Source organism: Mercurialis annua, linkage group LG7 (assembly GCF_937616625.2).
Source record: "Mercurialis annua linkage group LG7, ddMerAnnu1.2, whole genome shotgun sequence".
Classification (NCBI taxonomy): domain Eukaryota; kingdom Viridiplantae; phylum Streptophyta; class Magnoliopsida; order Malpighiales; family Euphorbiaceae; genus Mercurialis; species Mercurialis annua.
Window position 1 is genome coordinate 46,690,155 of NC_065576.1, and position 26,300 is coordinate 46,716,454.

General features: G+C 31.5%; 4 protein-coding genes across 4 annotated transcripts; 2 read left to right on the plus strand and 2 right to left on the minus strand.

Moving 5' to 3' along the window:
* Positions 1-10,587: 10,587 nt before the first annotated feature.
* LOC126655771 (ornithine decarboxylase-like) lies at positions 10,588-12,372 on the minus strand. Its single transcript, XM_050350069.2, has one exon. The coding sequence runs from the start codon at positions 11,864-11,866 to the stop codon at positions 10,622-10,624; it is 1,245 nt and encodes a 414-aa protein (XP_050206026.2). The 5' UTR covers positions 11,867-12,372; the 3' UTR covers positions 10,588-10,621.
* Positions 12,373-12,501: 129 nt separating this feature from the next.
* LOC126655772 (uncharacterized) lies at positions 12,502-16,165 on the minus strand. The gene is made up of 12 exons (XM_050350072.2): positions 15,948-16,165; positions 15,797-15,852; positions 15,694-15,727; positions 15,390-15,488; positions 15,151-15,299; positions 14,793-14,831; positions 14,483-14,575; positions 14,171-14,269; positions 13,674-13,772; positions 13,375-13,458; positions 13,139-13,204; positions 12,502-12,803 (listed from the first exon to the last, which is right to left on the minus strand). The coding sequence occupies exons 1-12, from the start codon at positions 16,024-16,026 to the stop codon at positions 12,717-12,719; spliced, it is 984 nt and encodes a 327-aa protein (XP_050206029.1). The 5' UTR covers positions 16,027-16,165; the 3' UTR covers positions 12,502-12,716.
* Positions 16,166-17,551: 1,386 nt separating this feature from the next.
* On the plus strand, positions 17,552-22,136 carry LOC126656584 (uncharacterized). The gene is made up of 6 exons (XM_050351180.2): positions 17,552-17,853; positions 19,364-19,558; positions 20,075-20,191; positions 20,284-20,433; positions 21,455-21,513; positions 21,833-22,136. Exons 1-6 carry the CDS (start codon positions 17,680-17,682, stop codon positions 21,966-21,968), a joined length of 831 nt encoding a protein of 276 aa, XP_050207137.1. The 5' UTR covers positions 17,552-17,679; the 3' UTR covers positions 21,969-22,136.
* A 637-nt stretch (positions 22,137-22,773) lies between these two features.
* LOC126656585 (acyl carrier protein 2, mitochondrial) lies at positions 22,774-25,551 on the plus strand. The gene is made up of 2 exons (XM_050351181.2): positions 22,774-23,065; positions 25,036-25,551. The coding sequence occupies exons 1-2, from the start codon at positions 22,847-22,849 to the stop codon at positions 25,210-25,212; spliced, it is 396 nt and encodes a 131-aa protein (XP_050207138.1). The 5' UTR covers positions 22,774-22,846; the 3' UTR covers positions 25,213-25,551.
* The last annotated feature ends 749 nt before the right edge of the window (positions 25,552-26,300 follow it).

Sequence of the window (26,300 nt, forward strand, 5' to 3'; positions counted from 1 at the left end):
GTGGCGGATCCAGGAATGTTTTCCAGCCCGGGCTAAATGATATGTAATTAATAGGTAAATAAATTCATCTACAAATTATTTCATATGCACATGCGCACGTCTCACTTTATCTCTATTATTAATTTTATATTCGTTAATCGAAATCCGTTCTCCAGAATCCGCAATTATATTTATAAAATCAAACTAAATACAACCTTTTTTTTGCCGCGAAATACCCAACTCATCTTTTTTATCACAAGAATAAGCAATTTTTTATGTTATAATTCAAATTTATCTATAACCTAAATTAAACATTTTTATTAGTTTTCATTATGATATGTTTTTTTTAATATTCACAAAAATATACAAATAATATAATTCATCAATTATTCATCAAAAGAATATAATTCATTAATTATTTATCAACAAAGTCATATAAAATGACAATAATTTAGAATACTTGCTTGCTGTAGTCTAATCACTTCTTGGTTTTCTATGAATAAATTAACTTAAAAAATTTTAAAAAATTGAATATAGTTATTACACAATAAGATGAATAAATTAATTAAATTATATGTACAAATAAAATTTAAAAAAAGAAAAGGACTTACCAAAAAGTGGAGGTTAATTGAATTTAGAGAAATTTGAAATTAGAGGAATCAGTTTATAAAATTTAGAAATTAGGTTAATGAATTTGGTTGAAAAATTTAGAGATAATAAAAATTAGATGAAACTAATATACAATTTATTTGATGTAGTAATGAGTAAATTGAACAAAATTGAAGCATTAATTTGAGAGGTTTAAATTTATGGTGGGTCCGCTTTTGTTGGGAGATTGGGACTGATGCAAGTTTTCTATCTGTTTTGATTAACAAAAAAAAAAGGATTAAGAAGAGGACAAAACGGCATTGTCGTTTTTGAACCCTAAAATTGAAAAAAAAGAAGAGAATTTTCATCAACAGAAGGCTAAGCCTTCTTCTTCCTCAGACACAGCCTTTTCTTCTCCACCGGCAGCCATGGCTGAACTTCAAAAAAACATCGGTTCTCCTTTAAATTTCCGGCGACAGCCCGGGCTTAAGCCCTACCGAGCCTGAAGGTAGATCCGCCCCTGCGACCAGGGGATCATCTTTTATTTTTTTTTTAACATCGACAATTTTTAGTGATGTTTTATTGACACGTGTCAAACTCGTCAAATGTTTAAGTCAGTAAAATTTTATTTAAAAATATGTACGGTTATTTTTGAAAAGAAACAATTACGTTATATTATTTTTAAATTTTTTTATAAAAATAGTAATTTATATGTAATTAATAAAAAATATGAGTTACCATCGGAAGTAACAAAACTTGAACGCTTTGCATGGATAAGGGATAAAAAGGGGAAGGGAAGGGAATATAAAGGGAGGGGAAGGGAGGGGATGGAAAGTGAAGTTAAAATCAAATTTTATTTGTGTTTGGATGAGTAATATAATAATAAGGGTAAAGGAAGAAGAATATATTTTATTTTGGTTTGGATAAATAAAAAGTAAAGAGGATGTTAATTTTTAAATGACAATATTATCCTCCAAAACTTGTATAGGACAAAAAAATACAATACTGTATCTTTTATGTATGCAGCAAACTATAAACTTTTTGAAAATGATAATTGTAAAACTTATATCCAATTGAACTAGAATTAAAATTTATTATAAATCTATAATATATAAAACTAAAACTGTAAACTAGTAACGTTTTCAAGAATACGAGCTAAATTAAATAGTTTAAACAAACATAAAAAAACTCATAAAAATATGGGAAAAAAACCAAAAAAGAATTATGGTTGAAAAAAACCCCAGCACTACATCTAAATAGATATAATATCAAGCAAAAATTCTTTACGATAAGCTATGGGACATCCGAGAAAAGCACGCAAATCACTAGGATTGCTCACAAGATGACGATAAGCAGCAAGCATGTGCTGAGGCCCGAACTCTAACTCCTCTAACTTACTCCATACATCTTTTTCTGAAATAGGAAGTCGTTGTTGTGCCTTCACCAATATATTTGTTGACTTTTTAATTGAAAGAGCAACATTATCCAAACCTTGCTTTACTAACTCACAACCCTGGTCATATTTGCTTGTTGTTTTTGCATCAGAAGTAGAATTGTTGCTTTTGTTCTTTGGCTTTTTAGATGTATTCATATTTTGAGACTGTACTCCAGGAGAGCTAATATTAGAAGTATCAGCATTAGCAGTCGGAAAATTTTCTAATATAACTTCATCTTAAGACACAAGGTTATCAATATTCTCAATAGTATCTCCTTCTAGACCACGCTGATTACCATTTGCAAATCTAGACCTCATTTCACTCGGAGTTTCAGCAAACTCACCTGTAGCTCTATCTTGACCGTAAAGATCTGCCAATTTATCATAATTGCGAATTGGTTTATTTCTCCATGCACGAGCCTCAAGGTGAGCCTGTCAAAATAAGCATAAATAATTATTAATATTAAATGTAATAATATTTGAAAGTTCACCATTAATTAAATTCAAATAAATACGTACCGTAATTAACTGTTCCCAAACTTCAGGTTCAGCTGTAAACATGCAAGTAGTAGAATTCCAAGCAAATCCGCTACCTCCATTTTTGAAAATATCATAACACTTGTTAAAAGGACCTTTGATATACTTAATTCTATTCTGAATTTTCTCTTTATCTATATTTTTCTCAGGAAAGCGCTCTCCAATATCTTTAACAATGTTATTAAAAGCCGAGGTAGTGAAGGTTCCATTCACACGACGTCCCATGTTTTTTTTCATGCACCAGACAGTCAATCAAAAAATCATTCATAGCTTCTGTCCAGTAACATGGACCAGTGTTAGCATCACTATGTTCTTGTTGCTTTCTCTTTGGCATTTTCCTATTTACGAAAATTAATAGAAAAATAGTAAGTAAAAAATTGTAACAAATAAACACAATATGTTAGCACATAAATAGAAAATAATTAAATATAATATTTTCAAACTAAATATTAACATGAAAGAATAAGTAATAAAATAATAATATCATTCAATGTATATAATAGATGTAAAAAATGCATAAAAAATTATTTCAACGACGTCGATTACTATAAGCTATCCACATTTCTGCCGCAATATTATCTCTTAACATCTCCCCTTTTCTCGTTTCTTCATTTCCATTTAAATCAAAATGTACTTCTGATTGAGTCTGATTTCTAAGTTCTTCATCTACTGCAGCAATTATACTTTCATCTGGATCTGCACCCATCAAATAATTATGCAAGATACAGCCAGCTGAAATCATCAACTTCTGAACTTGAATAGTATAAGTAGGTAGGTTTGTGGTTGATAATCTAGGAAATCGTTTTTTAAGAACTCCGAATGCCCTTTCAATCGTATTTCTTAGAGACGAATGTCGAAGATTGAATAGTTCACGAGCATTTCGTGGTGGATTTCTTGAATATTCTTTTAAATGATATCGTTCTCCTCTATATGGTGCAATTAGTCCACTCCTCAACATAAAACCGGCATCTACAAGATAATATTTTCCTAATAAAAAGTTAAGTGTTGTTAGAATATTATTTACCATAAATTAATTGAAAAAATTTATATTGAATACCTTCAGGAATTTTTAGAGGACTTTGTTGTCTAGTCAATGCATTTTTTATAATTCTAGAATCAGATGCTGTTCCCTCCCACCCAGATAATACGTATGTAAATTTTAGATCAAATGAACATGCAGCTAACACATTTTGTGTTGGAAAATCTTTTTTGCCTCGATATTTAGGCGCATCCTCAGGAGAAACTTTTACACGAATATGAGTTCCATCAATTGCCCCTACACAATCCTATAAATTAATGTATAATTAAAGTTAAAGTGATAAAAAAATGGACACTAATTTAAAAAATATAATAGTTTTTTACCTTAAAAAATGGATAAAATCTATCATTATTGAGAATTTGAGGAGAGATTTCTGATCCATCGGGTTGCTTAAGATACAAATCTTCTAACCCAAGAAGAGAAATTAGAACACTGTGAAGATGACGACTCACTGTTTCTCCCGATCTTCGAAAAAAGAATGATATTTCCCGATTTTTGACAACATGTCCAAGAATATAAAGAGATTTTGCTACTTGTTCTTCTATACTAGCAAATCGTGTAGGTTTAAGCCCGCCTTTTGTAACTAGTAAGTCGCATAATTTTAAATATGCAGGAGCATTCATGCGAGTTATATCACGACATTTGCCACTATCAATAAGTTCACCCAAAAGTTCTTGTCTTATTTGTTCTCTTTCTTCTATTATATCTCGAGTAAGCTTATTTTTATTAGTTCTTCTTCATAGAACATTCCAATAAACTATAAGACAAGCGACTTGTACAAGTGCCATTTGATAAAAACGTTGCAACATATGTGTGTTATTTTCGTTTTTATCATTGTGACCACTCATCTAGCATATAAAAAATGTTATAGTTAATTATATAATTTATACAAAATATAGAAGTATAAACACAGATTCACATAAAGAATATATTATAAGAAAATTTCATTTAACACAAATTAAAATAAAAAATTATTACTGCCAAAAAATTTAATATTAAAAGTTAGTGAGTTGATATCATCACTAAAGAGGTTTATGCAAATTAAAATACTTAAAACAAATTAACTATCTTAAAATATGAAATTGCATTGAATTATAAATAAAAATGTGATTAATTAATACTACAATAATAAAAACAAGCTACTGTAAATTTAAAATAGGCCTAATGTCTTAAAAAAAACCCGACCTTTTAGCCCCTTTTCAATCATACCCTGACGTTGAAAATTTGTCAATTTTACCCTATTTTGCATTTTTGTGTTTCAATTGTACCCTGAAAAATTAAATTAACGTCTTTTGCGTTTGAAAATTTGTTTAAAACATTCTACATGTCTCGCATATATTAATTGTATATTTTTAAAATTTATTTAAATTTAGTTAAATTAATTAAGAATTTAAATTAGTGTTAATTTGATTATGGTTTTTAGTTAGTTTTTAAAAATAAAGGACTTATTTGTACTTTTTTGAATAAAAAAGAATTTAATTTTATGTTTAGACTTAATTAATTGAATGATTTCATCATTTAGGTAAAATAATTAACAAAAATTAAAATATTGGGGTACAATTGAAAACGGAAAATTCAAAAGTGGGTAAAATTGACAAATTTTCAACGTCGGGGTGGAATTAAAAAAAAGTTTAAAGGTGAGGGGTTTTTGAGTGATTAGGCCTTTAAAATAATACATATATCATAATAGAAGAGATTTTAGGGCTCCATAATTTATATATATTTTAAGCATATATTCAATATAAAAGTACAAAAAAAATAAAAGAGGATAACTAATTATAATTCGGTAAAAAGCAATATATGTAAGCTTTGTATATTATTTATGCTGGTATATTTAATATGCTCACCATAAAAGCCCCACAACCATAAGTTCATTAATCAAAGAAGAAACTATAATTCATATACTAATAAACTGTAATTAAAGTTAAGCAAAAAATACTAACCTCAAGGGAAAATGAACAATCTGATGCACGATAATATTAGGATTGAAAAATTTAATATAAAATTAATGAGACCATAGTGTCAAATACGTTTATTTATAAGCAGAATTTTTTTTTTTTTTTTTGACATAGGCTATACTTCAATAAATGAAGTGAAAATATTTATATACAGAGATAACAACTCCTCATCACAATGAGAGAGTGATATCAAAATCAAATGATGATACTGTAGAACAGTCATCCAATAGGGCTTTTTGACTACAAGATGAGCCACCCAAATATATAGATATATATAAAGTGACCGAAAAATTAAACTGAAACTAATTGTCACTTCAAATCCCTGCATCAATAAAGAAAAAATGTGATTGTTTCTTTAAAGATGAGATGATACTATAGTAACAACTTTTTCATAGGTGTCTAAAATTTCGATAACTTTGCCATAATTAAATAAGCCAAATATTAACCAAATGAAATAAAATTAGCCATTAAATATAAATCTATGGTTACTTTGTTCGTACAATGTATTTTAATTTATTTATTTATGACTATTGGATGAATTTTACTAATTTTCTTCCAATAGAAAAATAAATAAAGTAAATACAACAAAGTAACCATAGAAAAAGCCATTATATATGCGTTATTGCCATAAATACCAATTCTCGTATTGAAACATTCTATTATGCTATCCTGATATCTATACCATATTTATAAAATATGAATTTTCTTTTTTATATTAGTTATAACACAACGAATTAATCAAATTAACTAAGCATATGTTTTGATGTACCTGTCTTCGGTGTTGAATAACTCCATATTCCATCTAAAATTAAAGATATTGCCAAATATATAAACTTTACCCTTTAAGAGCATCTATTATGGAGTCTTTAATGAGATAATTTTTTTTAATATAATAATATAATATAAAACGATGCGTCAATGAAGTTTTATTTAAACACTAGAAATAATTTTTTATTTAAATATAATAAAATCTTTTTTCTTATGACTTTTTCAATTATTTATTTTAAAATTATAAATTATAATCATTAAATTTAAAAAATGTTAAATAAAATTAATTTTCACTATTTATTATTAAAAACTCTTTATTTATTTAAATATGCTCTTAAAAGTAATAAAGTAAAATATTAAATAAAATTAATTCCATTTAAGATGCTCTAAAGGGAAAGTGCCAAGAATATGATATATAATCACGCCAAGTCTTATGTAAATGAGTATTTGTTTGCTAAAAAAAGAAAATAAAATATATTAAGTTAAAATAAAATATTATTGTATTAAAATATAATTATTTAGATTTAGAATAATTTTTTTTTTAATTCTATTTATAAATAACTGGGAATTTTTGCAAAGTTAAAACGATAATCATAATTTTTTCTTTTTTCTCACGGACATGGAAAACCCATTAGCTAAGGAAATACAAATTTTACATTGGAAATTAACAAATAAGAAAAACTGCTGTGTGAAATTTTTGTTGGAAAGATTAAATTTAGATGAATTAAAACACTATTTTTCATCAACTTTTGATTCATTAAATGTCCTTTAAATTTTGTTATTTTTGGTTCACTGTCATTAAACACTAGAAATTCCTACTCTATACAAATAAAATAAAGAATTGGATACCCTATATACTGCAGAGCAGAAGACAACAAAATTTAAGAACATAATATTGATCTCAATTACTATATAAATTTAAATTTACTATAATAATTATAATTTCAAAAATATACTGAAAGAAATACCTTAATTCCCCATTGTTTAATTAGGGCATTAATAAGCAGAATTAGTAGGGATAAAAAATACTTTTATCAAAAAAGTCACTTTTCAAATAGAAGTTGAACTTCGTTACACCCCAAATTGGGGTGGAATAGATGTCTACTCATATAAGGAGAATGAAAGGGAACAACTCACCGTGTATTCTCTTTCCCATCCGGCTAACTTTTTTATCCAAACAAAAATAATTTCTATTCCCCTCATATTCCCTTCCTTTCCCCTGGGAATGTGAACCGCATAGTCTAATTGAAAGAAGCAAGAAAGAAGGATAGAAGGTTAATTACATATAAAATCAACCTCTTTACGCGGAATCTCAAGGATAATACGACCAGGGGATCATCTTTTATTTTTTTTTAACATCGACAATTTTTAGTGATGTTTTATTGACACGTGTCAAACTCGTCAAATGTTTAAGTCAGTAAAATTTTATTTAAAAATATGTACGGTTATTTTTGAAAAGAAACAATTACGTTATATTATTTTTAATTTTTTTTATAAAAATAGTAATTTATATGTAATTAATAAAAAAATATGAGTTACCATCGGAAGTAACAAAACTTGAAGAGTATGGCCATTCGAAGAGATAAAGAAATGACGAGCAGAGACTGAATTATAGACATTGGCGCTAATGAGCTCTCTATAAATTAATTTCGGCAACAAGCTTTGCTAACTGATAAATTTTCTTGTTTTGTTTCTAACTGATAATTTTATATATTCATAATTCATAAAATTAATTTTTTAAAATTGTATTATTTTTATATTTTTAAAATTTAATATATTTATATTTTAAAATTTAGATAAATATTGATATTTTAAAATTTAAAATTTAACATATAAATAAATATATTATAAAGGATTATACAAGATTCAGTTCCTATGTTAGTATATAATACAAGTTTCTGTTTTATTAAAAAAAGAAAAACAATAATGTAACAGGTCTGACCTGCGCATCACGCGCGGATCATTGCATTTGGTGCACCAGTAGGCATTAGCGTCAAACATTGGCGTCAGCATTTGTGGTGTTAATGAAAAAAGATTTTAAAAAATGGTGTAGATAATTTTTTTTTCAAAGTGTCATGTACAGTGTGAAAATATAAGCAATTTTGCGATACTTTTATTGTTTTCTCTAATTTTAATGAGTTAAAAAGTGTTGTTTTCAAATAAAAAAAGTTAGCAATGTATTTTTTAAATTATTTTGCAAAATATGATATTTTTAAAAAGCCCCTTTTTAGAATTATTTACAACTAATGCAGACATTTTTATTTGTAATGATTTAAATACATCATCTAAAAGGCCAAACCCTCAAAAAATAACAAACTTTTGCGATTTTTATCAGTTTATGACCAAATCTTTCAAAATTTGCAAATATAACCCGTTTTGGCAAATTATGTTTCTTTTATATCCATTTTTAAATCGGTTTGATTTTTTATTTTAATTAAATATTTTTTTATGACACAACAAGCAAATGTTTGATATCTTATTATGATTAAATTTTACGTACATGGTTGTCATGTTGGAAGGAATATCGGTTTGATTCGAATTTGGTTATAAAAGAAACATAATTTGCCAGAACGGGTTATATTTGCAAATTTTGAAAGGTTTGTTCATAACCGACAAAAATCACAAAAATTTGATATTTTTTTGAAGGTTTGGCCTATTTAAAAAGAGGATAGTTACTAAAACAAAAACTTGAGATGAGACTTAATTAACTAAGTAGCCATTCACGTTTTAAAATTATAAAATTTTCCCCTAGCGTTTGTCTAAATTAAAGCTTAAAATCACCTAAGGTTCCTGACTTTTGACCCTTCCTTCAGCACCGTCCCTAAAATTTAATTTTGGTTTATGAACCCCATAAATTTCGATTTCAAAATCACCATCTTTTCGTCCATTTTTTCTGGCGCCATTAACATTGGCTAATGTAGCATTTAAAAAAATAAAAATGAAAATTAAATACACTCCACGTCATCTACCACGTCAGCAAAACACCCTAAAATTTTAAAATGCCCAAAATACCCTTACCTCTAAAAAAGACCTATTTTTTTTAAAAAATTCAACTTCTAGCCGTTGCTCTGGTTGGCCGGAGTACCTCCTCGTCTGAGTGGGCTCGTTTGATGAGAAGATGAGCCCATACGAGTTCCCCAGAGAAAGCGAATCGTCTTCTCAGGTCTGGAAAATCCGTTTTCCCTTTGTCTTATCTGGCTTTTCCTTGAGAAGACAAAGGAGAAAACCCAGATGGGTTTTCCCTGAGAAAGTCGTCTTCTCATGGGATGAAGTAGCTAGATGGGTTTGGTTGGTTTTGATTGGGTTAAATAATTTTTTATTTTAGATTATTAAATTCAATTTTAAAGTTTTTAGGGGTATTTTAGGCATTTAAAAACTTTCTAGTGTTTTGTTGACATGGCAAATGAGTTGGAGTATATTTAATTTTTATTTTATTTTTTAAAATGTTACGTCAACCCATGTTAACAGCGTTAGGAAAAAAATGGACGGAAGGACAGTGATGATTTTGAAATCAAAGATTAGGAAATTTCTTGACCAAAATTGAAATTTAGAGACGGTAGTGATGAAAAGGTCAAAAGTCAAGGACTTTGGGTGATTTTAAACCTTAAATTCACTAACATTCTCTTTTATCAGTTAAATATGTTTGATGATTTGGTCAAAAGATTAAATTATTGAAAATAGAGTTCATTTAATTCCTAAACTTACTTTTCTAGTTTTCTTTCACACAATTTCGAAAAAATTGTAAAAATCACATTATGTAATTTTTAAACCAAAAATCTGCAATAGCATTTCACGTGGTGTTGTGCAAGACCAAACATGAACACCAATGTGATATAAATCAAACGGTATAAGCGCTAGCGGCAAATTGTTAGGTTGTGTATTCAAATCCTTTCACAATCGTTCCTCCCCAATTATCAAAAAAAAAATACGAGACATGAAGGTCACATGAGTGCGCATAAACATCTAAGTGAATGTTGTATGTTAGTCCATTTAAACAAAAGAAGATATTTAGAAATGAAATATGATTTATTATCATAATAATATAATTCATGTATTATTCTAGTTAGGAACAAAAACTTATGTCTCACACATAAAAAAATTCCAAATATTTAATGTGAAAATCATCCCAATAAATCTTTAGGATGCTTTTTATTTAATTTATACATAAAATGTCCTGCATGAGTCCCAACTATAAAAAAAACACACTTAAACTATTGTGTGCATTCACTCGAGCTCGGATAGATCCATGAGAATTGTTGCATTTTATTATTAAATCTACCAAGTTTCAAAAGTAAATGCGCACACACTTTCTATACTTCAATCTGGAGTTGAATATACAAGGTAAGTGGGCATTTCAAATCTGTTAAACCCATTGAACTTACTTGCAGCAGATGTTGTGTATGCACCCATATTATAGAACACAATCACATCACCAACTTTCAGCTCAGGCAATTTACACTCACTCGCCACGATGTCTAACGAATTGCAGGTCGGTCCAAAGATAGTTGATAGTTGAGCTTCACCATCTTCATTTCTCAGTAATGGCTTGAACATCATAGAGGAATGATCGTACGCTCCTAGATTAAACGATCCGAGAGTCCCATCATCGATCCAGTACTCAATTTGCCGCCCTCTTGCTCTTTTCCCAATAACGTTAGTTACCATTGTAAATGCAGTTTCTGCAAAGAATCTTCCAGGTTCAGCAATCACTTTCAGCGATGATGATTGATTCGGAAAATATTCCTGGACGGAATCATTAACGGTTCTTCCTATCTCGTCGAATAATGGACTGTCTTTGAACCCTCCACCAATGTTAAGAATATGCATCTCAGGCATTTCTAGTTCAGAAGCTGCATCAAACACATACCTTGCTGCAGAAATCGCATCGCGGTAGACTTTCGCCTCTGATGCTTTTGTTCCAACATGGAACGAGACTCCGGTCACTTTCAGACCTGCTTGGTAAGCATGTTGCAGCAGCGGAACCACCTCATCAAGGGAGGCGCCAAATTTATTACCCATTGAACGCCATGAACTCTCGTCATCAACTTTGATACGAACCAGCAATTCGCATTTCGGGTGCCATTTTTTGATCTTATCAATCTCGTCCTTGGAGTCGAAAGTCGTTAGATTCACTCCAACACTGGCTGCATACTTGATATGAGACACCATCTTGCACGGATTGGCATAAATAATTCTGTTAGGATTGACACCGAGCCCAAGAACGATTTCGATCTCAGCTCGACTGGCACAATCAAAGTTCGTGCCGAGGCTTGCAAGAAGAAAAAGCAATGCAGGATCAGGATTGCACTTAACAGCATAAAAAGGCTTGACAGTTGGTAGGTATTGGTTCCATTTATCCAGGAGTCTCACAGCAACTCCGAGATCAAGAACGTAAAAAGGTTCAGCCTCTTGCTGATTATCAGAAATCGATCTAATAAAATTGTTCATCGAATCTGTTTGATGCGTAACAACTTGATACTGGCATTTCACCCTGGAAATAACATCTGATATGAGGCTGCTGGGGATGCGACCATTGGTCTCAGTTAGCAAATGGAATGCCATGGAAGATAGAGAAAATTTATGAGAATCAATGTTTAGAGAAGAAAGAGGAGATTTGGTACATTGGAGCTCGAGCTCATTGGATATTTATAGCAGCTAGCAATGCATAATTATTTGATTTGAAGTTTTTTGATTGGAATTATGAAATCTTGACACCTCATATCATTCATTGCCAACGTGCATATAGATTCCATACAATATCAAGTTATCCCCATTTTGATTTGTTCATAAAAAATTATATGGCATGAGTAATACAGGTGTGACTGATACCATTATTTATTGAGTATCAGCCGACGAATCTCAGCGATTTCTTCCAGTTTCTGAAGAAATAATAAATATTACTCTCCCCGTTTTTAGTTGTCCATTTAAACAAATGTATTCGTCTATAAATAAATGAATGACTTTTGCGAATTTCTAGATGGATTTTACAATAAAACACTGGCCTACTTCAGGATGCATGTTGGCCCATATTTTCTATATCTGACTTACAGCATGCATGTTGATCCATATCTTCTAGCTCCTTGCTTCTCATAAGTCATAAAAACTCTAGCTACTTCCGGCTTTTAATTACTTTCACCAGTTTTAATATAATAATATTTGTCAATTTACAAGTTAAGATGGATATAAACTGCTATATATAGATGCAAAAATCAAATATCATTACTGGCTTTATTGTACATACCTGTTCTGAAGAAACATTTCATGTTATTCAACGTGATAAGCTTTTCTAATATACCGACAACTTAAGTAATTGAATTACCTACTCGGGTTAAGGAACAAGAGCTTCTGTTCTGTGCTATATGCAGGATTGCATCTGTGGACATGTACTACTTGATGAACAACAAAGCTTCTATCAGGTTGCTTTCTTCTTTCCAAATAATAAGTTCCATGAGTATGTGTCTCCTTTCTTTTCCGCAACTTCAACTCTCTTTCCCCCAATCTAAGTCGGTCCATCATAAATTTCACTTAATTTGTTTGAATAATAACTCTAACTAAGCAGAGGTAGTAACACGGGCAATTGATTTTTATATTTTCAAAAAAAAAAAGCTAGCATAAAATTGCACTCAAAACAATAGATGTTCCTAATATAGCATGGAAACGGAGACGCCAAAAGGAAAACGTCCGTAACAGAAAACGGCGAAACAACGTTAAAGAATAGGTTATGAATATAGTTTTTCAAAAAGTTTCCATGCAAGATCGGAGCTCCAATTCGAAAATGTCCAAATTGCCCATAATATATCGAAAAGAACACATTGTTTTTAGGTCTGAAGATACCTTGTCCATGAGCCAGTAGCCAATGGTCGGCATGTATTGCACTACATACATAACAGCTAGCACAGGCTGAAAGAAATATCAGATATTATAATCTGTTGAACTTAAATCTTTATTAAAAAATTATATTTATGCATGGATTGTGACTGTGTAAGAGCATATTCCTCTATGAGATAATGCAAGTAGACATAAGAATCAAAAGGTAAAGCAAAAGAAACAGTTAATGTACAAGGAATTACCTGGTTTGATATCCAAGCTTCCTTTAAGCCATGGCTTGCAGCAATAATTGTCAGTTCCGCACACCTTTCTGAAGACACGCGCTTCTACCAAAGTAATAACATTCAGTTCAAATCAGGATGCGGAAAAAAAAGTTTTCAAATAGAACTGAACAATGTGAAGCTAAATAAAATATGCTATATATATCAGAGTGAAAGAGATCAACAATATGCCTCATTTTCCATTGTTGTGCAACATTTCAAACAAAATTTTGGACATGCAAAAGCCGGTTTCAATGACATATTTGCATAAAGAACCTTACCTCAGAACCCTTCCTTTCTGAGCTTCCCACTCCATAACCATTTGATGTTTCTATTGGCCCAGGACAGACAATGGTCACCTTAATCCCTTTTTGGTAGAGCTGCAATAGCAAAATTAAGGACAGAGGAATTAGACAAAAATAACACAATCAAAAATCATAAAAAAGTAAAATTTGATAAATTATGAATCAGTGACTTGACTTTCTTGGTGCTATTGATTGTCTATTAATAATAGCCTTTCATTTTGGAAGGTTTTAAAATAAAAAATAAGAATCAGTTGCATCTTTGTGAAGAATTAGCACGCAGTAAAGTTCAATCTGTATCATATACTTGTTGGCACTTTGCATATATTTTATTTGATATATACAATTTTCTACGCAAACCAGAAACACCCAACCATCCAAAGCACGCCTCAAACAGAGATTAAGGGAGTAGCACATAGCTTCGATATCAAGAACTGATAATATAACATTTGTGAAGATTAATATTATGCACCTACCTCAGAACGCAAGGATTGAAAGTATCCGTTCAGAGCAAATTTCGAAGCAGAGTATACAGCCTGACCAGGAGTAGGTACCTTTCCTGCAGCACTGCTCATCTGTACATGAAGTATAACCAGCCTCATGTGAATGACAATAGTAGTAGCAAATCTAATTCTACGGTTCGACTTTTTTAAATGTAAGATTGATGCGTGCCATAAATTTTCTTATGGTCCATTGATAATGTGTCCGTAAATTACATGCCAGCAGCACAAAGTTTTTGTGTATTCCAAAATAAATACTGGTAATTGTAACTGTTAATCTCCACATACCACCACAAAATGGCCTCTGCCTCGTTTCAGCATAAAGGGTGCTAGTAGCCGAGTAAGAGACAATGTCCCTAGAACATTGATGTCGAATGTTGCCTATTTCAAAATCAGAATTCCCATTAGAAGAATTGAAAAAAAAAACTGCAAATAAAGAGGACAGAATAGCCCACTGGCAATCCTTCCATATTTACTTTTATCGAAAGTGACTTAGGCAGGCCGTGCATAGGTAACTGACTGTGGAATAAAATCTTAACTGGAAAAAAGTGGACTAGATTTAACAATCAAATGCCTAAAAATTCTATCTAAATCATACCTTAAGACTTTCCTCAGTTACGTCCAACGCTGTTGCTTTCTGCCAAAAGGACAAAAGATGAGTCAACAAAGAGTCATTCTTGGCTAAAAGTGCAACTCCAAACCAAACTCTACAGTATGTGAATTACCAAAGTTATCACACTTATGAATCAAACAGACAGCATGTGTAATTGTGATGGTAACCACTGTGCATTCAATTTTTAAAGCTAAAAATCCATGGAGAACCTCATTTCAAGAGGTCAACAAATACCATGTCTTTTATTCTTGCCAACCCATAAATAAAATTTTCCTTTCTAAGGGTCAAATAATATCGCCTGAATGTAGAGATATCATCACCCAAAATAGAACTATCTACTTACAGGACGTTCATATGCTGCATTATGGATCATATAATCAACACCAGCTTCAGAGAAAAAGGACTCAGCTTTCTCCACAGCCTCTCTAAGTGAATCTTCACCAGATGCCAAATCTAAAGGTAGAATCTTCACATCACCAGGTGCATATTTACCTGCGTGTGTATCAACCACTTGTCAACAAAACAGTTAACAACCAAAAAAGAAACGAAGACTTGATTCTACTTAAGATGAATGGACAAGACCTTGCAGTTGGCTCTTAACCCGTTCCAACTCAGCCTCATTCCGAGCAGAGAGAATGAGCTTGGCACCTAAACTTGCCAATTGCTTAGCAAGAATTTCACCTGAAAATAAGCATCAATCAGAAAATAACATTAAATAGAAATAAAAACTCACTCCATGTAACCCAAATTCTAGTTTTCAGACATAAGAATCGAAAACAACTAGCTCAAGTGGTATAAGTGCTATCTGCTAGGTCGTGGGTTCGACTACTCCCACAAGCTTGTAAATAATTGGGAGCACACAATCAAAGCCTAACACCAAGCTTACCTATTCCACGGCTAGCTCCAGTAATCCAAAAAACCTAAGAAAACAAAGTAGAAAAATTAATATGAAGTCCCCTTCAATTTACATAATTGAAAATCAGATTTACCTTATCCTCAATTTGTTCCCGTTTTACGTGCTTCTTGGACATCAATGTGAAGTCTCCTTCAATTTAAGAAAATGAAAAATTAAGATAGAAAACACAGTGACAAAGCTAATTGAAAGAAGCAAAAATGAAAGTATTACAGAACATGAATTACCATCGGATGTGGCGAACTTGAAGAGTATGGTAATAAGAAGAGATAAAGAAATGAAGAGCAGAGACAGAATCATAGACATTGGTGCTGATGAGCTTAGAATAGACCAAACAAATTACTAACTGCTAAATTTTCTTGTTTTGTTGTTGAACTGCTGCTGATTATCAGTACGATTTATAAGCTAACTATTTGTTTCGGTGCTACTCATGTTTATCATTTCGAGTTCCGCTCAGGACATAAATGTCTGTTCAGCAAAGAGGCACGGAAACTTCGATAAGTAGCGTGTTCATGAACTCGTAGGAATACATTTCAGGCCGTTTCCGTAAATATAAAAAATTATATTAAAAAACCTAAAAAATTCTCCATTAATAATCTTTTTAAATTAATTATCCACAAATTTTATTATTTATTTTATATACAATAAGACTTATCTTCTTATTTTTATTGATTTTAATTATTTTTAATTTATTTTATTAATTGGCTAAATGTATAAATAAAATTTAATGTGTATAATATTTTATAATTTTTAATATTATAAATATATCCCTATATTTTTTATTATTTACACATATTCTCCACGTTTTATGTCCTTCATTTTAAAAAAATTATGTTTTCCCGTTTTTATTTCATGTCTTTTCCGTTTTTCATTTCCGTTTCCGTACTGCCTAATTGTTTAGAGGTTAATTCGAGCTTTAGATTGGTACATTGTGGCCGGTCCAAATTGTGCGTATCTCTTTGGAGGGCCTGTGTGATGGCTCAAAATTACAGTCAGCTGTTTTCTATTTTTGTTTTAATTCATTAAATTTTATTAAATCGAATCTATTATTTATAAAAAAGTTCAAAAATTAAACTCATTAAAATTGTTTTGCCAATAAAATAAGGACATGTTTGTTCAGCTGTTTCTTTTACCTGGTAGTTGTTAGCAGTTGCTGATAAATTATGAAAGTATTTGGTTCAATTTTTCGGTGGAGTTTTTATCTTTTATATTTCAAAAAATTCTACTAAAGCGTTTGATGATAAAAATAGCAACACCCTTGACCAAAAAAAAAAAAACAAAAGAATTTAATTTTTAATATGACAAACTGTAACAATAAAATATGTACTAATATTTCAAAAAATAAACTGTTATACCGATTCCATCTTTATCCTTAAAAAGTCTTCAATCTAACTTTAATTATTATTTCATGATAAATTATATTGATATATCATTCGTTGATATATTTGAATCAATAAAAAAAGATCGGCTATTTATTAAAATTTATAAAATTAAAGCGACATTAAATAAGCGTTTTAAATAAAAATACTTTTAAACTAGGTTTTTAACTTGTTTTACCTTCGCCTCCAAATGATTCAATAGCTTATTGTCGCTTCAGGTTCAATTGCTCTTGTCGTTTTTTACCACCTCAACAAAAGAGGGTAAGATATGCCAAATTAACCAATTGCAGGTATTTTTTTAAAAAAATCATGAACTTTTAATTGATATTTTGTCAAATTGAGAGGGCTAAAATTAACTTTTTTCATAGAAATAATACATTATCAAAAGAAACCTTTTTGTCTCTCAAATTATTTTTTATAAAAAAATAATACTAATAAATATATCTGAATCACTTGCTCTGTGTCTTTGTTGTTTCAGATTTTCGCAGGAAAAAAGGGTTTAGACAAAGAAAAAAGACAGCTCCCCAGAAAGAATATTAGCTTTTTGAACATTAACTAAAATTTATTACAGTAAGAAGAGATGTGCACACCCTTAGCTCCTATGAGGCTCCTATTAACCACCACCACCACTACCACCTCTTTTTTTTCATCTTCTTCCTTTGAATTTCATTCTAAATCACTTAAATCAGCGAACCCAATTCTCAATCATTCATGTTTTTCCAGAAAGCAGAGCCTTTCACCCTCCAATCTCACGGTATTTCCCCCGTTTTTTTGCTTTTGTTTGTGGAATTTGTAATGGAGTTTTCATTTGGGTGTTTATGGTTTTGTTGTTTTAGATTCATAATTGCATAAATTTTCTAGCTTTGAATTCCAATAACCATTATTTATTATGAGTTTTGGGTTCAAGATTGGATTCTTAGGGAAGCGCTTGTGAGAGTAATTGAACCCACAATCTAGCGCTTATGCCATTTGCGTTATAACTTATTGGTTCAAGATTGGATTTTGAATGTTGGGTTATGTTTGTTTTAGTCTCTTGACTTTCCAAAGTTTAGTTTGATATGTGAAATGAATAGGGATTTATGTTTTTATGTTTGTGAGTGTGAGGGGTTTAGTGATTTTTTTCTGCTTATGCAATAGTGTGATTTAAGAGTTAAGACCATGTCTTGTTATAAGCATTGTTGGAGATGCTATGTGTATGAGTTGGTTAAGTTTAAAAGTTTGCAAACCTAAGGTAAATTATGAACTGTACTCTTAAGGTTCTTCTGATGGAGTATACAAAGATGTAGGCATGTAAAAGAAAATGAGATTGGTATTTAGATCCTGAAACATGTATGTATTTCTCTGTAATTGTTGTAAAGATTCTTTTTTTTTGGAACAATTAGCTCAAATCATTCGATTTAGTTGAGTCAGCTTAAATTTAATTATGTCCCCATTTACCTTGATGTCCTTGGTGTTTCTCTTTGAAATTTCATCTGGTTGATTTGTATCCTGTGGTGTTCTTTGTATTGGTTGTTTATGTTTGCTTGTTGAAACTTGAAAGAAAGTGAAAAGCTTTGAATTACAGCAGGCAAAGTAATAGATAAAGTCGTATAGCAAGTGAAGGGCATATTAACTTTGCGGTACCTTAATTGCTAACCTGAGGAATTTACTGCAATGTAACAGGATAATAAATGTCGGGATGGATTCCCTCTTTGTTCCAGTCAGTTGAGGGACTCAGTTTATACTTGTGTAGGAGTTTTACCAAACAAAACATGTTTGCTCAAATTTTAACAAGTCATAGTCAAACAAGGGATTTGTATTTTTTAATAAGGATTATTGTTTCGAATTTCTTAATTGTCCAACAAAGTTATGTTGGAAGTTTTTCGCATACTATATTAAAAACTATTCTCTAAATTGCATACTTATTGATACAATAATACTTGTCAAATTATGCTGGACTGCTTACAATTTCTATATTGCACCTTCCAGTCTTAAGAAAATTTGTTGCTCTCTGAATCTGATAGATGAAACTCGATTTGCTAGAGTTGAATTAATTAGCATATTTTTCTTTTCTAGTGAGGGTGATCAAGCAGACTCTAGCTTTACATAAGCTTGATAGCTGTAAGAAAATATGATTTTTGAAAAAATAGAATACCATTATTAAGACAACATCAAATATGGCTTGAAAGTCATATGAGCTTGAGCTCTGATCACCACTTTCTTGTTCAGTTGGTTTTCACTAATGATTTACTACCAGGTCCTCTGTTTTCATGTACTGGCAATAGTGGCTTTGTGGATATATGAGAAGAGATCAAGATATGGATTGTTGGAAGGCGGAAGAGGAGAATTTTGTCTCCAGATTTGGTTCTGATGAAGATACTGGCACGCAAATTCCAACCCAAGTCCAGTCTCTTGTAGAAGGATCAAGCACAGCAGTGATGACAGAGTATAAACCTGCTCCTGATGTTGACTATCTACAGGCATGTAATCTTTCCATCGTAATATTATCTTCACTGTCTCATACTCTCATTACAAAATGAATATCCGACCTGATCCGGTATTTTGGATGTCAATGCATTCACTCCATCATTTCAGCTTCTTTTCTTTAACTGAATAGCAATTTTTAACCTCAATTAGTCATGGATACTGCTTAAGAGTCACTTGTTCATAAAAATAATTAAATACTCTTGGCTATTTGCTCGGCATTATTTTTTAGACGATAGATAATTCCTTTTTTGTAGGACTTGTTCCTGCAAATCAGATTATTAGTTCGCCTCTTTTTCATGATAATATTCTTTAGTTTATACCTCTCTTGGGAAGTTTTAATCTCAAAAAAAGATCGTGTTTTATATATGCCATGTGGCTGATGCATTTCTCAAACTCTAAGTCACAACTTGAACTGCTTTCTCGTTATCATTTTTCTTATTTCCTACTTCCTAGTGACTTTGAAATGTGTGTTTTGCACGAAGTTCTAAATATCGACATTCATTTTATAGGAGTTATTGGCCATTCAACAGCAAGGCCCCAGAGATATTGGCTTTTTCGGGACACGGAACATGGGATTCATGCATCAAGAACTCATTGAGATTCTTAGTTATGCCCTTGTTATAACTGTAAGATGTTCCCTACTAACTCTCAGCTTGTAAATATCTGACACTTTTTGGTTGCTCAACTCCTGAAGTTACGACATAAAACTTGGTTGCAGAAAAATCATATTTATACATCAGGTGCATCTGGGACTAATGCAGCTGTTATCAGAGGTGCTTTAAGAGCAGAGAAACCAGAGCTGCTTACAGTAATCTTGCCTCAGAGTTTGATGAAACAGCCACCTGAGAGCCAGGAATTACTGGCGAAAGTAAGTTTAATTACAACATCCATTAATGTCATATTCTGCCAGTCTGTCTGTTACGACTTCTGCATTTTTGGAGTTTGATTTTTTATATACTTCAATGTTCATTCTGGTTCTAACTTTTTATGAAAGGAAGTCGGATTCTGCAACTCTAACAGTCAAATCGTTTATGTATGCGTCTTTAATAGAGCATTCGGTATTGCAACTTTTGAGATCCTTTTCATTAAAGGATTTGCATGCATGCTCATAGTGAGTTGGATGTCAGTCTTTTATGATTTTTAAAAATTGTTATAGGTTTGGGTTGAACAACTTTGAAGTAATAATAAATGAGAAGGGTGTTGAATTTTTTGCGGTTACTGAACTATAGGCCTTTTACCGAACAACTACTGTCGTTTAATTTGTTACATTCTGTTTACTGAACTTTTATTTTTACATTAATGAGAATTTACTATAACAATTCAGGTCAAATATTGCTTATGTGGCAACAGACATTTTTGGCCTGAATTGCTATAATAACCTCCACTAATGTAAAAATGAAAGTTCAATTAGCAAAATATAACAAATGAAATTATGATAACCATTCTGTAAAAAAACTATAGTTCAGTAACCACAATTTTTTTTAACCCTATATGTGAGTCGCATAATCATCGAAGAATCAACATATGCTTCTGGTATCTGTAGCTATATTTATTCATCTAATTCATCCTTGCAACCAACAGATACAAGCTTATATAGTGAGAGACTCTGTAGCCAGTGTATATGATGTCTTATGTGTTGGCTTATAATAGATTGATCTCTATTAGATCATTATATTATTTGAAATTTGACTATGGTTATGCTTAATATAATATTGTGCTTCTGTTTGAACTTAAATTGCATGAAAATTAATGAAAGCAATACAATGGTGTTGAAGGAAACCGATATCGAGCATAGGCAAAAGTTTATGGAAATCCCAGTTCAGTTGTATTACGAATATCCAGCTGGTCAGCATGTAATCTAATACTAATTACTTGTACTGGGTTTGCAGGTGAAGAATGTGATAGAGAAACCTAACAATGATCATTTACCACTGATTGAAGCCAGCAGGTTTGTTCTAATGCATCCTCCTCCAAATATGTATAGTATAAATAACTTGAAGCTGATATATTTACGAGTCGTCCAATTAAACCATGTCCTGAACTGATCATATGTGCGGTTTATACACAAGTGTGTTTAAGAAGTCTTCCGAGATGCAGCTGTCAATTCTACTTGCATATTTTATGCCTTCGCCAATGGATTCGTTCTGCATTTTAACTGGGCAAGACGGAAAGTTATACAGCATGAGTCGCTCTAGAGTTCGTTATTAGGTATCATCTGCAATCTGTATGAATGCTCCTGACTTTTTCGGGTATTGATAAAATTGCAGGTTGTGTAATATGGACATCATTTCACAAGTACAGCAAGTGATTTGCTTTGCCTTCCATGACAGCAAGCTACTCATGGAAACCTGTCAAGAAGCGAAAAACCTGAGGAAAATCGTGACTCTGTTTTACCTGGACTGAAGCAAATCAATTCACTTGTCGATATAATGTTTTGATAATTCTTTCTGTCTGTAAATTAGGAGACTCAGATTTGGATACACTGCTTCTGCATTTCTGCAAAATTGTAACAATGGTGAAGGGGGCCAATTCGCTCCTCTTGAATGGAAAGATGAGAAAAATAGTTTCTTATTCACGGATTCTACAGGTCACGTTGCATAACAGGATGTATTTTGCCGGTTGTTTTGATACAGGTTTTGAATGTCCGGAAAGGAGGTTAAATTTTTCTCGGTTTTTACCGTCATTTGTTATATTTTGAAAACTGAATTTTCATTTTCACATTAGCCAAAGGTTATTATTGCAATAGAAGGCAAAAAATTATTTACACAATAAAGAACACGTTAGATACCCATATAAAAAATTTCACGTTTATATAGAACTGAAAGTTCTATTGTTAAAATATGATATATGAAATTATGAAAACCGTTGTATAAAAAGTCTATAGTTCAGTAATTTTATTTATTTTTCAATCCGTCCAGAATACCTAAAAGCTCTATCGAAATTTGTCGGTAATTTAATCTTGTTTAATTGTTGAAATTTTAATGAAATCTACAATTTCAACAAGCAGAATTCATATAGTGTTAGACTATTTGTTTAAGCATTCACCTGTTAATATTGAACAAGGGGGATGAAATTGTTAATTTTTCATACAAAAAGTAGTGAAACGGAACGAATGATAAACTCAGAGAACCACTTCTGCAAGCTCAAAACCCTCAACGAAACGATGTCGTTTTGAAACAAAAATGGAAGATTTATATCTGCTTCTTCCATCTTCTACTCTAACAACTTTCATCTCTCTCTTAAACGCGACTCTCAATAATCATACAGAAGCAGACTGAGAAATGGCGGCGAGAACAGCTTTGCTGAAGTACTTGAGAGTTAATGTACACTCCGTACCTCAAAACCCTAACCCTAATACCAGTGGCCTATTCTCACTCTCATTCAACGCGATACTACGTCGTTTCTCGGAGGAGGTCAGGGGTTCATTCCTTGACAAATCTGAGGTTACAGATCGTGTTCTTAACGTCGTTAAGAATTTCCAGAAAGTTGATCCTTCCAAGGTAATATAATTATTCAATTTTATTTTCATTTTAGTATTTTTATTTTTTTAGCTTTTATTGATTTGATAATTGCGTGGACTCTATTTATTTTTAATTAGGTTATTAGTAGAATAAGAAATGGAAACTCTGGAGCTGTTTGATTTGTTTTTTTGTTTTAGTTAACTTTGTATGTTTGAGGTTTAATTAGTTGTTGAACTTTTAAAGTTAAATTGATACCGATTTTTCTTATTTCGATTAGATTGTTCTGATTTCATTTTTTATGATTTAATTAGATAGACTGATATAACGCCAAACTAAGACTCCGGTATGTAAACTGGAAGTAGATGTGTGGCAATTGTTACCGAAAAATCTCAATTATATCTCTTAGGAAAATGTAAAAAGTTCACTCGATTTTTTTAATGTAAATTTGATTCATTTTAAGGAATTTCTTTTACTGCTTATTAGGTACTTTTGTGGGAGTTTTTGTCGCTTTACTTTGTTAAATTGTAGTTTCTCTGAATGATGTTTTTCTATGGATAATTAATTTGTGGTTTAAAAGCATAGAAACAGTATGTTTCTTGCCAGTTAATTGTGTAACGTGCCTCTCAATGAGTAGGATCAGCAAATGGGGCATCTTTAGTTTTATTGTCTTTAGAAAGAGGTTTACGTGAGAGTTAATATTGGTAGAGTAATTTTGCTTTGACTGTACAAATCTTTGATGGCTCTTCGAGTGCCCTATCTTGAGCTTACATCTCAGCTTAGTCTTTAGTGTCTAGGAAAGGTTTTGTCTGCTTTCATGCTATTCCTGGTTTCTGGCCTACACTGTTAAGGAAACATCTCAACAAGATCATGAAATGTCGTCGAATGGCATAATAATAGGTGAGGTTGGGGTTTTCGATATGTAAAATGTGATCGAATGCAAAGGTGCTGAATTTTTTCTTTTGAGTGCTTTGTTCTCTTTTAGAATTTGATTTCTAGTTATCTATCCATGTTGACTAGAGAAGTCATGAGCATCATGATGATGCCAAATGGGTAGATTTAAGAGGGACAAGTGAAGTTTTGTAAATTATAATAATTTTATATATTGTGTTGGCGCCACAAATTTTCCATTTACATGATCTGTAAATTTTATTAAGTTATCAAGAAGACGATGAATGATGCCTAGAGTTGGTATACAACATCTCCGGATTGAATGTGCATTACCTTTAGTTTTGGTTTTTTGATTATTTTTGGAGTGTTGGCTGTTTACAACTGTAAATGCATCCCTCTAGTCATAAATGTTATGTAATATGATTGTGAACTTTTCCTTCCATACATTGTTTGCAAGATTTACTATTCAAACCGAAGTCAAGCTGGGGATCTCCCTTATCTTATTTTTAGTCCTTTAATTCTCGCCAATGTGAACTAGGAAAGTAGAATACATATATTCTTCTCTCTCGTGGAGACCGATTACTGAAAGTAAAGTAATTTCTAGTTATGCTAAAAATGTGTCTGACCTCGGAAAATTCCCCACTCCTGCCTCCCGTAGGAGTCTGGGCCGTGTCTCAGTCCCTATTTTGATTGTTCAACTCTTTGACAACATGAAAAATATAATTGTCACTATAAGAAAGAACCATAATTCCAACTGTAGTAATTAATACTGACAAAATAGAAGTAAGTGGGTCAATCAAGTATCCGAATTCTAAACAAAAATCATTATTGAAGATTTAAATGGAACTATGCTTTTGTTACTATCGTTGCTAGCAAGATTAGCAAGTGACTACTCTGTTTGAGTGGAAGAAAAGTGTCTCATAGCCATTTATTTGCATTTGAAATGTTCTTATGAAGAGGTATCAGTCTAGATCATAATTAAGTGCGCCTTTAACAACTATGGTGCTTGTGATGTTTCATTAAACACTTTCTTTACTACTGTCAGCTGATCGACAACACTTGATTAGAAGGTTATTATGCCAAAGATGTTTATGTAACTGGTGTATTTTTCTTCTTTTCAGGTTACACCAACTTCCCATTTCAATAATGATCTTGGTTTAGATAGCTTGGACACAGTAGAGGTTGTGATGGCTCTGGAAGAAGAGTTTGGATTTGAGATTCCAGATAATGAAGCAGACAAGATCAGCTCCATCAATCTCGCAGTCGACTTCATATCTTCACACCCTCAAGCTAAATAAGTAGAGACAATGAAGCTTGAAACTTAAGTTCTGTTTTGTTCTTTCCTTCGAGAAACTAGCTTTAGTAAAACCATCGTATCTTAGTCCAATTTTTTTATTTGAACAAAATGTTTTATTACCATGGTTTTGTCCATTACTGAATTCTGATTGAAGAGTATTGTTTTTGGCATTTGGGACTGAAATTGTGCCCCTTCGATTGAAGCGATTTGTAATGTTCCAGTGAGCAAAAACTATTGCCTGGCGCTAGTTCATTGCCGGCATAAACTTATAATTTACATTACTGGAAATCTCATTAGAAGATTATGAAAATGCTAAATAAAAGGTCATTTCGTTTGAAAATTTTGCAATGGTCCAGTGTTTCTTTGCCTAGAGATTGCATGTCTTTTTTTTGGTCTCGCTAATAATTCTATTCATTTTTTTGACCTATTAGTTTCAAGATTGGTATAAAGATTAGTGATTTGTACGCAAATCATAATGCAGTAATGATTAGGCTGGTAATTTCCGGCACAAACCATTCATAGAAGATGATATGAAATTAAGTAGGTACGGCTTGACTTTACATGAGTTTAGATTTGGATTACAACACGATTAAATAGCACAATTTAAACTCGCCTAATTTGTGTAAGACGCGTTTAAACTTATTTATTAATTATGGTAATATTTTTAATGTGATCAAGTATACTTACAAATATTTTACTAACGGCTGGTTGTTGTCTAAAGATTTTATCTAGTTATCAATGTTTACATGTTAAACAGATTAATTGACGATCTATTACGACCTTTTTCAGTAAATAAGTTCGACAATTCGACACGTTATAATCCGTTAACTAAATATAGATATTTTGACATGATTGGATCAACGAGCGGTATGTCTATTTGTAAGTTGACGTGCAACACGTTTATTACATAGTAATGTGAAATGCGAGTCGTAACAATGTTTGATCATTATTTGACAATTTTCTTGTCATTCTGCCCAAATTATGCTCAAAAACTAACAGCCAGCTCTCTGATATCCATTTTTCTGTTCTGTCTGTGTGCTGATTGGGTAATGGAAGGGTCCCAGAATTTTATGATTGGCCAATTTTCCA